Below are 16,519 nucleotides of genomic sequence, written 5' to 3' on the forward strand. Positions count from 1 at the left end.
AAATCGTGTTGATTAGTATACAACACTTTCTACACTTGTTTTTGCTTCATCTTGATCTGTATATTTGATATACCTAGCTTTTTTACGTTCGCAACAAACGCCTCAAATAAAGTAGACATGACAGCTTCAACACACATTACACAAATTCCATCTTCAGAAAACTCAATGCTATCATGTACTCTTAAAAAAGTTTAATCTCGTCTTTCATTCAAACACACAAATGAATTCTATATATCAGGAACAGACAGGAAAAGCATACATATAAAGAGGTATATATACCAAGGTTTATTTCTCTTCATATAAAGTGAAATAAACAATTTTACAAATATTTTTCACACCAAATATCAATTTGTTATAAATGTCACTATAACAAACTGAATCATAACAGTTTCATGGTCAATATCAAATGAATTGTCTCTAAATGAATTTTTTAAACATGCTCGAGGCATATATAAAATTGTCAATAGCTTGAACAGTCATTAACGAATAATAAATATCTAAACCAAGCACTTATTAAGCACAGTTCATAAGGTCATTACAACCAATCACATTCTCCATTCACAGCTTTTAATTAAAATGTTCCAACTCTCTTTCAGGCAGTTCACTGAAGTTCTGACAATTCACAGAAGTTTATGTACCATGATTTTTGTTGAGATCTTGGCTGGTTGCCAAGCAGAACAAACATCCACAAAGAAGTGGACAAAACAAATGTACAAGAAACAAAATATAATGAAAAGATGGATTCACATTGAGTTGTGTCTTGCAAGAAACATCACTCCAGTGTTTGGCTTCTTTAAGCAAGTTCCTAACATTCAGTATGAAACTGTATTGTACTTGGGGGAAAATATTGTAAGCAGCAGTGCTGGGCTTTATGCCTCAGTCTTCACGAGACTGGGAAAGTCATTTTCATCATCGAACTTAGGTGCGGATTCCCTAGACCCCCGGCCACCTCTTCCTCCACGTCCGCCCCCACCTCTTCCCCCACCTCTTCTCTCTCTGGGGCCTCTTCCTCTCCCTCCTCTTCTGGTCTCCGTATTGAATACAAATTTAAACTTATTCACCAAGTTCTTTTGTCTGACAGCCTCTTCATCCTGTAAAGGATAGAATATGTCTATGATGTACAATTCTGCATGTCCTACATTCAAAAACTACTGTGCTACAAGCAAACTTGCAGTACTAGCATTATAGAACATTACAAGGAAAGTGATAATGCTAAGAAGACGGCACTTTTCTACTGCATCAATATAGAACCATGTCTCTGATGAGACCGTCGCTGTACTGGTTTGTACTCTTATTAAAGAGAAAAGTAGCATCCAGATTTGACACACTTTTGTTAACATTTACATTAATTGAACTACTGGAAGCATACATATTTTAGTGGTAATCATATTTTAGTGCACTTTGCATTGCTTTTTGTGCACAAATTTATGTACACACTAATACACATATTTGATTAAACTAATAATGCTGTCGTTAAAACTAAGTATACTTATTTATGATTGGGTCATTAAGTTGAAGATGACTGCATTAAATTTTGATGTGCTAATTTATGAAGTTTAGTGTTTACAGTATGTATCCTGATGCTTCTAAAACTTTCTCAAGACTTTCTGCAATTAAATCTGTAGTACAGTGGCTTCCATTTTATCGGATAGCGGTTTAACGAATATTTCGGCTATTTCAATATAATATCAGAGCACAAAACCATTTCTTACATATTTATTAATAATTTCACCTGATATTCTGATGAGAAAATATTGGAATTTCGTTTTATCCGATACAAAAATTTGGACTATCATAGTGTTTTTTGATAATCAGCACCTTGTTCACACCTCCAACTTCGTATGTGAAGCCTTTGTTTACACAGTTTGACACCAATTACCTTGACTGGCTTGAGTACGACAATGAGGGGATTAGTTACGCCTGGACGCACACAGGCACCTTACCTGTGTCAATAGTGGGCATAGTAAACAGAGATGTTTTGATTACAGTTGTGGTGATCAGCTTGGGTTCAATGATGCACTTGTTAATTATGACAATTATTTGCAATTTTTTCGGCGTGAAATTTTAATTATTGAACTGATTAGCTTGTGTATGACAATTTGCTTGGATAATGAAATAAACCTATTCAATCGTTTAACTTGGTCAATTGGCTTAATATTTATTCACTTTTCAGTGCAAAATTTATGGTAAAAATCACAAATGGCCCGTTCTATAAAAATACGTCTCAAAATTCATACCATCTTTCTCCACATGGCTCTCAAAATCTCTCTTCAGCAGACAAGAACGAGACTGGTAAACTCACACACAGTATAAAATACGTAACCGTATTAAAGAAACAAATAAAAACGAAACAATTACATTTATTTAATATTTTTGTTCATTTTTAATTTACAATCTATCCAGGGAAAAATAGTTTACGGTTATTAGTCAAGCATTTAGTCTACTTCCGTTTCCAAAATGGCGACCATCGAAGAAGGAATGTAAACATGTGCTGAAGAACTATCAAAGAATATATTCTATACGTCAATTTATTTGAAAAAAAATTTCATATTAAATTCAAAAGTAAGTGAAATAAATTATTTTTAGTAAAGTCATTAAGTAAACATGTCAAAAGAAAAGGAAAGTGCAAGCTTGAAATTTGCTACAATGTATTATCAATACATGTAGCTCTATACATCTATCTTTGGACTCGGTATGGAGCAATCGGCTATTCTAATTTTCGGCTATTCGGATAAAACTAGGCTGACAACTTGACTATTCGATAAAACGGGAACCACTGTACCAGTTTGAAAATTTTTATTTATTAATATAAGAAGATAAAAATTTTTACTTATTAATGTAAGAAGATATGGCAAGCTGGGTAACTAACATTATGTGTTTAGTATACTTGTTTGCTAGGTCTTACTGAATTCAGACAAATTTCACACAATAGTTTTTTACCACTGCAACTTAGTTCAGTGAAATTTAATCCATTGTACAGTACAGTCTACTTTGGATTATATTGAAATGGACCAACACATTTTTTTTCAATATAACCTACATGCAAGTTCAAATAAGCAATGTTGGCCTATAAAGACGTTTTAAAATCCTAATCCCGATCTAAAACACATAGACATAAACATTACACAGTTGAATTTACGACACTTGAATAGTAAAATGAATTAGTTTGATCATTAAAGATATATTCGAAAAAAGTCCAAATTTTTCAACCTTGGCATAATTTTCTGATCTTATTCTTTATCGGTTGTCAGGGGAAAGTAGCCAGACTCGCATGGCCTCTAGGGCTTCAAAAACAAAGTGCACTTATTTAAGATTGGGTCATTAAGTGAATAAAATAAAATATTAAACAATGACAATGCTGTTAGTACATGTACATTATTGCTAGTGTGCACTGGATTTAACAGAAAAACCTTCACCAATTTGGATTTAGATTTCACAATTTTTATCTTATGCAGACATCAATTCATTTTAGTAAATTTCTTTCTTTCTTGTGAGTTACCCGTTTTCACAAGTGTGTGTTCAAAAAGATGTTCAAAAGCACTGTCAATATGTGATCTGAGAGAACATGATACCCTCAGTAATTTACATCTTATTTAAAAAAAAAAAAAGGTAATGAAAACATGTTAGGTGAAGATCTATGGTACCTGTATAATGACTTTGTCACCAACCATGATGATGACTGGCCAAGAGGACTTCAGTATAACCGTTATAAAAACAACTCATTATCAGTTCTGCAGACCGATAATTTACTTCAATATGTACAATAATTCAATATCACTAATTTCAATTTAACCGATACGTTATTGCAAAGATAATGAGAAATTGAGACTGGGGATTTAGTTTTACTTTGGAATAAGTGATATTACAAAATATGTGATTTCAATATAAGTGGAGTAGGCTGTATAACTGTATTCCAAGTGTTATTGAGATCAGAACAAATCTGTCAAAGGAAAAGCGTTTTCAGTGATTTCACAGAAATCTTTATTTCACAGTTTGCTAGCAAGTTTATTAAAATCACACTAAGGAGGAAGGGTGTTTGCTGAAAATTTCACAGAAATTTCTTATTTTAGTAATCATGGCATCATCATTTGTCCATATCAAAATTTGCATAAAGACAGATGGACAACAGACACCTTACCATCACATATTCTCTTCTGTTCATTTCACAAATGCATTGCTCTAAGGCTGATTTTTAGCTGTACTGGTCAAACCTCTTCTGTTCTTTGACCAGTACAGCTAAAAATCAAATGCATTCGTGAAATGTACCTCCACTCAAAATTGAAACGGAGGTACTATCACTGACTCAGGTCAAAAAATTTACCTCTTCGTATTCCTCTTCTTCGTCGGATTCCTCATTTTCCTCCTCTAGTTTCTTCCTGTAGGCAGTTCCCTTTTTCCATTGGCTTGTTGATGTGTCTCCTTCTCCTGGTTTCCGGATGTTAAATTGGTTTTTAAGTCGATTTTTCTCCTGTTGAGCCTTCCACTCGTCAAGGGTCATTTGTTTGGGTCCTTCTTCAACAGGTTGTTCAGTTGATTCCGTGCTTTCACTGAAATGAGTTTTTTTTTTTCCTTGAGATCTTTGAAACCGAGCTAAACACACAGTGATGGATGGACATGACCACACTAAATGCCCCAGCCATATTGGGAAATTTGTCTACCCTTAGACTAAATCTTTGGACAGACTTGCAATTCTTAATGCGACAGATGATGATATTCTGAAGTTGACAAGATAATCCAAAGGGTTTCAATATAATTGTATTTGTAACAGGAAAAGTTTCAGAAGTTATCTCTCTTTGCTTTTCATTATTAGAGTTGGGAATCCAGTCATAATCCAGACAACATACTGAATCTACCTTGGTCTCAAACATGTCACCAAACAGTATAATGCAATCAGGAGAAATAGGAAATTTGTGGACAAATAGACAGGGCAGTCGTAACTGTATGGCACTTTCAAATCCTTGCAGGGCCTTAACTAAATTCTTTGTAGTGGTCACTAGTATCTTTTAACAGTGGATTGCATTTAAACATGAATACTCCAATGAAATGAATCCAATTTAAATTTGCTTTCAATTGATCTGTTGATGAAGAATTTCACTGGAAATGTATCCCAGTTCCTACTATAATGACATGAACTTGTGCTACTCACTTGGGGTCCTGGTTCTCGGCATCTTCAGATGGATTCCACTCCTTCTGTTCCGTTTCGGCTTCCTTAATCTCCTCCCTACAACAATTTTATTATAATGTATTCTGGTTATCAAGTAAAGTGTTAATTTACTTGGCCTTGATGCAAATTTTTTGTATCAGTAAGTAAATCATTTGGACCTCTTTGAGAAAAAGAAGATAGAAATGGCCCTCTTGATTGTCAGATATATTTTGAGTCAATCCTGCATTAAATCATGCACTATTAAAATAATATTATTTCCTTTAAACTCTGTGCCTTTGGTATCCACTTTCTTGCCTCAATGTAAAAAATTATATATGTTGTATTGATGCAAGATAAGAATTTATGTCAGTATTCAAAAGCATTTTGTGCATCTACTATCAGTATAGCTTGTATAGAAATACCTCTTTAAGACTTAATATGTGATAAAATGTGTAAATATTAGATTATCAGGTGTCGGGTAAAACAATGGGTTTTTTTTTCCAGAGATGTTTACTTGAATCCTACCCATAGTCTGGTAAATAAAATATTCAGGTTTTATTCCCATTACTGTGGAAAAATGTCTATTACTTAGCCCCATCTCATCCCGAGAAGTCACAATTACAGCGCAACAACAAAGTCTATACTACATATCTAATCATTTGTCCAAGTTCTGTATATACATGTATACAAGTTTTTTGTTTTGTTTTTTTACAAGAAGTATCTTTTTACTGATGGCTTTTGATTAGTTTTCAGAACCCATTCCTTCATGCAACTTTTTCTGTATCTTTCCTTGAAATGGGATACGAATCATTTAGGGATGGGTATCGGCAAAAATTTCGTATTGTGATATATCACAATTTTTTCCAAAAAAGATCAGGATAAATCGTGATATTTTTACACACAATTTTTACTACAATTTAAAATGAATTTCCATCATATTTCTTTACTTTTTAAATTTCATTTATTTAATATATAGCATATTTTGATGCCGTTGTTTAACTGTTTTCAACCTTTTTTACACTTCCTATAATTGTCATTCAATAGTTTGAACAAATAAATGAATTATTTCCAGAATTTATAGTTATGTACCAAATACCGGTATTTTAGTCTCCGTATCACGATACGTATCACGCAATGAAAAATCGTGATATACCGATATACGGATAAAATCGCGCATCCCTAAAATCATTATAAAGACGAATTTGAATACCCATTCATTCAAGCATGTTCTGTGCCCAACTTTGGTTGAATTTGACCTTAGGATTCTTGAAAAAAGGATGAATACATTTCATTTACAGATAACACAATGAACAGATTTACAATGTATACCCCTTAATCCTTGAAAAGAAAAAGGATGCAAAAGTTACTAAGAGGAATTTTAAGATTGGCCCTGCCCTTCCCCAACGGGTCATGATTTGAACAAAATTGAATCTACACTACCTAAGGATGCATCCATATAAAAATGAATAATGATGGCTTTGCTATTCTTAAAAAGAAATTTTTTAAAGAATTCTTTCTATATATTGCTATGTAAGGTTTTGATATCCTATTGCGGCCCCATCAACCCCCCCCCCCCCCAACAGATCATGATTTGAACATGCTCGAACCTTCACAATCTAATGAAGCTTTTACACATGTTTGATCTTTTCTGGCCAATTGGTTCTTGAGAAGATTTTAAAAGATGCCATTAAATTCTAATTAATTCTTAATTATATTAATTTGTAAGAGGACAATCCCTTCAATTTAACGTTTCACCCAAGGATGCTTTGTGGCTAGTCTAGTTGAAATTGGCCCTGTGGTACTGGAGAGGAAGTCCAAAATGTGCAAAGTTTTTAGACAACTAACAGACACCTCACCTCTTCAATCAGAAAAACTCACTTGAGCCTTTGGGCTCAGGTGAGCTAATAAAACTCATGAAGGGCAAAATCATTAGAAAAATTTTACCCATTGTGATGAAAACTGAAATCTTTAGCAAGACGTGCATTGTAAGTGTGCATTAATACATGTAGTTTTCTCATTCCCAAAAAGCTGAGTACAACTATGCCATCACATCAATTCTTTATACAGTTCATGCAAAAATATCATATACTGCACGAGACAGAAGCATACTCCTATTTGACATTGCTCAATTTGTCAACTGTACAAACTCTGCAAAGCAAGTGATGTACTCTAGGTTCTATGATAGGTGGGAAAATAAAATTGTGTAGTGGTATGTGCCAGACAATATCCTATGACATAGCCCTAGAGTCAATGTGACATTTGTTCATTTATCAACAACATATCATATATGCTAATTAAAAATATTTTTTAACAAACTTAAAATTGTAGGCATTTTCCCATATCATTACCAGGATCAAGAATCATTCACTTTACAAAAAAAAGAAAAGGGTTACAAAATGCATTAATTTAGAAAACTTCAAGAAAATTTCAATTTTATAGTTTCTTTTTAAATTTTCTGACTCAATAAAATGGGGTCATTAATTGTTAGTGGAGAATAACAGTGTTTCTTGTTAAATTCAAACCCACACCATGAACCAGTTTCTGACTTACTGCAAATCATCCTTGAATGATCCCCAGTTATGAGAACCACTGCCATCTCTCTTTTCTGTCGGCTTCACACCACTGCTGCAGCAAAACCAAATAGTTAATTTATTTGCAAGATCACTGAACTTTTCTGCCACCATGGAATGGCATGGATTGCCATCATCAATAGCATGCCGTCACAAGTTACTGTTTTCATGCATTTTCATACAACAGATTATCAACTGCTGAAGAAAAAATGTAACCCTTACGTTTTATCACTTCCACTATGTCGTTCGAAGTCCCTCTTTGGGCCCCTGTCGAATCCACCACGCCCCCTGCCTCCTCTGGCACCACGACCTTCACCCCTACCTCGTCCACGACCTCGATTACCAAACCTTCCACTCTCAGGTCGGTTGAAATTTCCACCACTGCCCTCCGTCCTCTCTCTATAGTGCAAATGCAACATTTTTATAGAAGTAAAATTTGTCTGCCAAACATTTCATATACAGTATATGCTGATCCCAAACGAAAACACTTGCTCTCTTTTCCAAAAAAATCCAATCTAGTAACACTTAGGTTTTACCTATATTACTAATTTCTTGCAACACTCAATTTAATACTAGAAATTGCAAGGGACACAATTCACTCTGAATTTCAGGTGTTTATATTACCTGAACTCATTCTGAGAATTCTCCTCCCTCCTTCTAGGGGGCCTGGAGTCATTGTCATCCTTCATCTCCCTTGGTTCCCTATTCTGTCGGGCACTGCGAGGGGGACGGGACTGTGCATTAGGTTTGTCTGTTATAGCAAACATTATCAATTAGCCTCAAATGCTTATGGTTTATTGCACAAATTTACTTGATGAAATTTAAAACATTCATTCAGATTGATGAACTGTGTTTTTGTCATCATGGAAAAATGCCCCAAGGGCATGATTCCATTTGTTTGCCATAGATACTAAAACACATTGCCAATATTTTGCTTCATCTGAAACTTCAAAAAAAAAACATGATTGCAAAAATTCTTTTTCTCTTTCATTTTAGCAACTAAACACCCATTACACCATTCATAAACAAAATCCACTACCCTTACATTTCGACATGTTGAAACTCACCCACGTGGGCTGCTCAACGAGTGCAACCGATGACAGAATTTATGTTCAAACTCATAATGTAAAAATAATTGCATATCCCGAACTATGTACATTTCACAGTTTTTTTTATCATTTTTAAATGAAAACATGCATATGGTCAACAATGTCAAATCATATCTCTCTCGAACAAAATGGTACAGCCATGTGACAATGTACGTGTTTTCACACGGAGAAATGTGATATTTTGCTAAGTGCATTCAATACACACAACCATAATATTACCTTCTTTCTTTTGGACAGATTGCTCTGTGGATTTATTGTCTGACTGAGAAGCATTTTGCTTCTTTGCCTTCTTATCCTTTCCTTGCTTTCCCTTGTCCTTTTCCTTCGTGAGTTCCTGCTTCTTCTTTAACTCCTCTTGCTCTTTCAGGAACTCTAAGGGATCAGAAACATCATCTCCGAAGAGATCAAACTTATTTGTAACTGCTATGCCGTATTGCGAGTCCATTTTTCCTCTCTTTTTGGAGGATGTTAATGGATTTTACGGCCTTCCAAATTTTCAGACAGTCAATATGGCGTGTTTCTTGCTGGGTAACCGAGCATGCTCGGGATTTCTCAATGCACTCGGAATCACGATATATAGTAAGGTAAACTCTAGAAAACCCCGATGGTAACAAGGTCAATGTGAATTCGTCAACAATCCAAATATAGCTTTATTTGGCGCGAATTCTTTCTCAGGTGCAAAAACCTTCAAAGTTTTACCGCTAACATTATTAATTAATGCAAAGAGTTAATTAAACAACAAAGTGAACAGTAACATGTAAAGCCCGTTCATCAATTAAAACATCACCAGGGGGTCTAATTTCGCACCATACATATAAGAGGGAGAGAGATCACCCCTATGTTATATTTATAGCACCAGGTAACCGATTGGTCGGATTACCTGTGTAGGAACGTTAACGGGTTTATGCATGACAGTGTGGTTAAATACCACTCAGACACCTACCAGGACTGTTTTCGAGTAGACTTTAAGTTTACATTTATATGATTTCTTCGAATAGGGCAGACATCAGAACGATGCCATACAGCCCCTCACCCACAAGTTTCGGCCGGGGATCACCCGAGGGGGACTCAGCGGACGGGGATAGTGAATATGAGGACCCCAATATGCGGCGTGGACGACCCAGAGCGGATATTGTAAATTCTTTGATATTCAAGGGATCAATGTCGAACTGTAGTATTCGTTGTGAGGTTTGCAGCCGAGTGTTCCCCCGAGAGAAATCATTGCAGGCCCACATGCGGACCCATACAGGTAAAGTTAATAAATATCAATCGAAATTTAAAAGTCTCTGGATATTTAAATCCCCCATCGTAATTATGCACTTCACATTCGATTGGGGGTTTAAACTACTGAAAGTTGTTTTCAAACAAATGCTATAATATGCACGTGCTTCTATTAATCAGTTTCATCAACTCAGCTGATACAACTTTACATGTAGATAGGTTCTAAGAATTTTGGGTTTTATGAACTTGTGCCAGGGTCCTGCATGAGTGGGGTATTGCAAAAGACACCATTCGTGACCTCCATTAAAATCAAAAACGAAAGTGTATTTCCCCCCCATAAAATATTATCAATTTTCCCCATTTTCAAATTATTTTGTGAATGACAGTAAAGATTTAGCACCAAAGGTTGACGAAAAAATTCTTCTCTTTGCGAAACGTGAGTTTAAATGGAAATTTAAATACCAACATTAAATCAATAACTAATTGTCTATTTATTAATAGATTGATAAATATAATGAACTTTAAAGATGAACATTTAAAAGTCTTGTGGGGATTTAAACAGAATCATTTTGGGGCAAACTTTTCCCCTAAGTGGAAGGGGCTGGAAGTTATAAACTTGGGAAAACTTTGGGACTGCGATTATGAAATGCCACAAAAACCGTTCTCCAAGAACGAATTTGAATTGAATAGCTCCTACATGAATAATCACTCAATGTATAGTTTTGAACAAAGACAGGATTTAAACTTGTTTGAACTAGTGTGCCGTTATTTCTGTGCGATTATGTGTGTACCACGCTTGAAGCTAGATCAAATATCGATCCGCTATATCTTTGCACAAGGTTTTAGTTGACAAAAATCATTAGACAGGTAGTCGAAAATACCCAACTTGGACAAGACCACTTATAGCCTGAGGAACATGATTATCAAGTTCGGACAATATATATGCTTGCTTTTGTTTCTTTTTTTATGGTGTTTCTTTTACTTTAAGAAATGGCAACTTTTTTGTGCCAAGGTCTTCGCCGTGATTGAAGCAGCTACCTGCTGCCCGCCCCATTGGTTCTATTATCCGTGTTTTTATGATCACGCTAGTTGGGTTTCCACACGAAGGTCTCGTATGAAGAGGTTCGATTTTACCGTAGTTTCTAGGGCTACGATCGATAAACAAACAGTGCATCAATTTCGTTCGTCCCGTTAAACAAAAGGATATGGGATATGTTTAGGCGTGCTTAGCAACATGGGACTTGTTTGTATGTACAAGTCCAGACGCGAAAGTTAATACCATGGATCGATTCACACAAACAACGTTTTTCCATCACCGATTTTTTGACATAGTTAAAAACAATATTTTGTCAAAAATCTTCCTAAATTGAAAATAAAGTGTGCAGTTCCCCCTCATGTAATGAAAACTGATGCCATGTGCTTTTGGGCCATTTAAATTCGATCGCTTCCCCCATTCGATTTATTTATTGAATGCTGTCGGTTGTTTATATCTTTAGGATTTAAAAACTCACTCTACACGTGCTTTTATTGTTGATCTGACGTTTAAAATGACAAGGCATTTAAATTTAGTCATAATCAGGGAAAAATCATATCTTGGATAATTAATTATTCAAATACATACAATAGTACAAATATAGCCCGTAAAATATATTGCACTGCGAGCATTTTCATTGTTAACTTTTATTTTCACAGTTTTAAACTTTTTATAAGAAAAATCGTATGCACTTGATTCAAATGATTTACGTCTTTGTAATATATAAGAAGAGGAAGTTAAATTGAAGGGAAAAAGTCTTTACTTCAACGACAAAGACACATATAATCGGATAGGCATGCGATTAGGTATCCCCAAATTCTCACAGCCCAATTTGAATTCGTTGATTGAATATTGCCAATTTACCCAGGTACTATTGAAAACCACAGAGGTGTTAAAATTTAACACCCCAGTGCGCACCTTGATTTGCCAAGAACAAAGTCAGATCGGAAGGCGCAGAAAAATAATGCACGATGGAAATCTGTCGATTTATTTACAATGTCGGTAATATTTTAAGATCTACATGTATCTACATGACAAATGTATATGATAATTGTCCCGTATCCAAGTACGCGTGTTGAGTGAAGCGTGACCTTTAGTTTGGAGGTGTGTGACAAATCAAAATATTCTAAAAAGAGGACCAAGAAACCAAGTATGCGAAAAGATTCCTTTTCAGATAAAGAGTCCAAGGAAATATCGATTCCAGCGCAGTTTCGTCTGAACGGGGACGTCGTCATATATATATTCTTAGAACATGTAGAACGTATACAAAATTTTAATATAGCCATTAATAAAACTGGATTTTTTTTGACATTTTAAGTCCACTCTTCAGACTTGTATCGAATTTTTAACTAGTAAGCTATTATCTCATTTAATTGCTATTCTAATTTATTTATGTTTCAAAGCAAACATGTGTACTTCAATACATCAATATTTTAGCTTGCAAACGATATGTCTCGAATTAATGATGTCCCGAGACAGCTAGATCATTCTAACTACAAATTTCCAAATCTGTTTCTTCTTTTCAAAACATACATGTGTATGAATATTTAATATTCCCTGGTCAACATTAGTCTAGATTTCTCAGTAAACAATGAAACTTTTCCACGAAAACGGAAGTTCTCTGTTTACAAAATTAAATTAACTTTTTTATGGTTGTAGGATCGGCTCTTATATTGACTTGCATGGTTTGTCAAAAAGGAATAATCCTTATTAGGGACAAACACATATAAAAAAAATATCGACAGCTAGGTTGATTAACTCAAATGTGTGCTCCTCAAGTAGTCAGCATTCACACTCTATTTTTAGTTGTTTGTATTTTTTTTTTTATTAATAATTACTTGTGGTAGAACATACACCTCAGGCCCGTAGGAAGCAGTTTCACTTTGAGGGGGCACAACCATACATTTTCAGTTGGAGGGGCACTACCAACTACCAAAATTCCTTGACAAGCAAAAAAAAAAAAAAAAAAAAAAAGGTCATCAGACGTTATTATTGAGGGGGCACAAGCATATAAAAGCTATGTGTTCTATAGTATTCTATATATCGGCAAAATTATTGGGGGGGGGGGACGCCCCCCCCCCCGGTTCCTACGGCCATGCACCTGTTAATTTTTCTCCAATTACCGACACGAGGGAAGTAACTCTGTTTTGGCGGGAAAAAAGAAATATGTTATTCATGAAAGCAATTTAATAAAAAAAATATATAAATATTTTATTACTATCATTTTTACAGGTGAGAGGCCTTACGGGTGTGACTATCCTGGGTGTGAAAAAGCTTTCTGTCAGAGCGGGCAACTGAAGACACACCAGCGTCTCCACACAGGCGAAAAACCATTCATGTGTTCAGAAACAGGCATGTACATTATAATTCTTACTTACCACTGCTTACTGGACTTTTATAAACCATACTTTTCATTTATTCCAATACATTATTATTTCCACGTAATTTATTTAAATATTCTTTATTTCTTGCAAAGCAGTGCTGTATCTTTTATGCTGTAAAGTGCAAGCATAAAAAAATGTTTAAATAAAAGAAATAATTTTAATGATTTTAATTTAAATGTATTGTTAGAATTACAGTAACATACAAGATTTACAGGATTCCATAGAAATATATATATATATATATATATATATATATATATATATATATATATATATATATATCTATCTATCTATCTATCTATCTATTAAAGTGTGTATCATTACTAGATACTAAAATTTATTTGCATTCTACATATACTGTATATATTTTAATAGATGTATTACACATGTACATCCTAACTAACTTATATTTTGTTTATTCCAGGTTGTACAAGTCGATTTACACATGCTAATCGCCACTGTTCTGATCACCCATACGCTACATTGGTCCGGGTAGGAATAGAAGTCTCAATTAAAGATCTGATAGCCCTAAGAGAACAGGAGACAAACACAGAAGTTCGAGAATGGCTCGAGATGTAAGTATACCAATTTTTAGTTATCTTTAAATAGGGAAAATGTTGGGGGTAAAGATAATACCTTGTGAGTTTTGTACTTTACAAATGAGATGACATTTTTCTAATGTCTTTCTAATGAACAGATAACCAAAAGTGTTAACTTGGTAAATATTTTAACCGAATGTAAATATCAGAGTCAACATACTATAGATACATGCATAGATCCCTTTTGGGACTGAGAAGGCATTATTTTCTAATAGATTCTGGAGATTTTTATATATATATATATATTTTTTTTTTTTTTTTCAGCCAAATCATATCACGCCAAGATCGATCTGGACACCGAAATAAAAATCGCAAACCCCTGAAAAGACCGAGTGATGGTTCACCGGCTGAAGAATCTCAACCAGAACAAAAAATAAAAGTGGAAGACACAGAGCCGAAATACACGGCACCAATCACAAACGAGAACATTCAGCCACTAAATAACAACAATAATACTATTTATCACACCCCCATTAAAGAGGAAATTAAGTTTGACCCAATGACAGTGGATCACTCAGCATATAATCCACCGATAATAGACTACAAGATGCCTTTGTATTACAATGACTATACACAGTATCATAATAGCTATAGCATGCAGCCAGTAAGGAGCGAATATGAGATGCAATACCCTGTGTCACATGACTATCACATGGATCATAAGGACAATATCCCGCAAGTGGAACTTTACAACAATCCCGAGCCATATAACCACGAGTACACCGTCACAGAACTCCAACCCGTGTCCAACGTCAAAATGGACCCCAATAACGAGGATATTGGAGAAATGACCCTCAGTCAGCAGACAGATAAGTGGATCTCGGCCTTGGCCCTTGTGGAATTGTCCCATGCCGATTTATAATGGCATCTGCTCAGAAATATCCCAACAAAGTACTCAAAGACAATTTATTTTTATCTCAAGTAGAGTGATCTTGTGAGTAATGATACTGATATTTTTCACTTTTATTTTTTATTATTATCATGGCATATATAAATATATATGAATATTTTTATATTTAATCATTTAGTCCCGCTGAACTCATCTCTATTAATTCATGCACAAGGACCCCTCTTTCTATGCATTCCTTACAAATGAATTCCATACATAGTTGTTAAATTGTTTGTTATGAATATTTTTGTTACTGCTTTTACCAGACCCAAAGCTCCACTAATGTGCAAGATGAAGTCTTGCATTAGTCAACTGCTAATAAATTAATTAGTTCTTTAAAACTATACTATGCAAGAAATTAATTTTCTGTTTGAGGGACAAACAGTTAAATATTTCTGTGAGACAGTCTCAAACTGTGATTGAATTTTAAGGGGAAAAAATGGATCATGAATAAAAATTCTATGTCTTTACTAACTTAATTTTAGAATTAAAAAGTGAAAACATTTGTAGACATATTTTTTTTTCAGTAGATGAATCTGGTAATACATGAATCTTACAATTATGCAAAAGCTTAAATTGTAAATCCAGAAGAAAAAAAAACTTGTACATTGTATTGGTTGACAATAGCATGGCTGGATTTGAAAAATTAATACCAAGCCATCAATGTTGTAAATAAAAGTATTTAATCATTAGCATTCTATGCAACTAGCAGTGTGCCTTCTATGTAGTATTATATACCCCGCATGTTAATTACATATATGCATACAATCAAAGTATATAACCAATGCGGATCATTTTTGTCCAAACAGTATATACCAGAAATCCGAACCATTCTTTTTGCATTTATTATTTTTCAATTGAGTTTTGTTATATGTGTGTGTTAGTTATAATGATGTCATTATGCGATGAGAACAAACAAAGAATTTTAACTGCCGTCCAATTTCATCATTCAGTCATCACCTTTAATTGTCATATGTTTGAGAATAAATGAGTGTTGATATGAGTGAATTTTACTCCTAATGTAATATTTGTCATTTAAAGAACAATGTTTTGACAATGACACAGTTTAACGGACACATCAGCTCCTTTGATCAAATTTGATCAAAGACTTGTGATATAATTGTACAAATTTAAAAGAAAAAAATACTTAAAAATATTCATATGTGACAAAGAAAATTACCAAATATATTTGTAGATTTGTTATATTGCTAATAATTGTAAATATTTCAATGCTTCACTAACCATTTATTATAAGTGTGAGTGTGCAATTTCTTTAATATGTGTAAATGCTTTTATATTTTTGCTGACCTTTAAATTTATTGAATTTTAAGGGTTTGATATGTTTAATAAACCACTATCAACAAACAGAATTCAACTTAAAATATATATAATTTCTGCTGCTTTTCAAATGAAAACACTGGGTATTTGTTAATGATTATTAAGAATTAACTGTTTATTTTTTTTTATGTATACATATATAATTTTACATATTTAGCAAAAAGATCAAAATGTATGTGTTGCTACTAATTATGTTCATAGAGTTTATAAACATTTTAGAATGATAAATGTGT

The 16,519-nt window shown here is 34.0% G+C and overlaps 2 protein-coding genes across 3 annotated transcripts; one reads left to right on the forward strand and one right to left on the reverse strand.

The window, feature by feature from the left end:
* Positions 1-643: 643 nt before the first annotated feature.
* Positions 644-9,375, reverse strand: LOC133190272 (SERPINE1 mRNA-binding protein 1-like). 2 transcript variants are annotated; one of them, XM_061325787.1, is made up of 7 exons: positions 9,042-9,375; positions 8,338-8,464; positions 7,936-8,112; positions 7,694-7,765; positions 5,147-5,221; positions 4,322-4,547; positions 644-1,091 (listed from the first exon to the last, which is right to left on the reverse strand). In XM_061325787.1, the coding sequence occupies exons 1-7, from the start codon at positions 9,265-9,267 to the stop codon at positions 870-872; spliced, it is 1,125 nt and encodes a 374-aa protein (XP_061181771.1). In that variant the 5' UTR covers positions 9,268-9,375; the 3' UTR covers positions 644-869. The 2 variants fall into 2 exon arrangements, with proteins under 2 accessions (XP_061181771.1, XP_061181770.1); XM_061325786.1 differs by having other exon boundaries at positions 7,694-7,768; positions 9,042-9,374.
* A 137-nt stretch (positions 9,376-9,512) lies between these two features.
* Positions 9,513-16,247, forward strand: LOC133190271 (zinc finger protein 367-like). Its single transcript, XM_061325785.1, has 4 exons — positions 9,513-10,071; positions 13,309-13,428; positions 13,885-14,035; positions 14,324-16,247. The coding sequence occupies exons 1-4, from the start codon at positions 9,804-9,806 to the stop codon at positions 14,919-14,921; spliced, it is 1,137 nt and encodes a 378-aa protein (XP_061181769.1). The 5' UTR covers positions 9,513-9,803; the 3' UTR covers positions 14,922-16,247.
* Positions 16,248-16,519: the final 272 nt, after the last annotated feature.

This window comes from Saccostrea echinata, unplaced genomic scaffold, assembly GCF_033153115.1.
Source record: "Saccostrea echinata isolate AGI-Se365-2 ecotype Australia unplaced genomic scaffold, CSIRO_AGI_Sech_v1 ptg000022l, whole genome shotgun sequence".
Classification (NCBI taxonomy): Eukaryota; Metazoa; Mollusca; class Bivalvia; order Ostreida; family Ostreidae; genus Saccostrea; species Saccostrea echinata.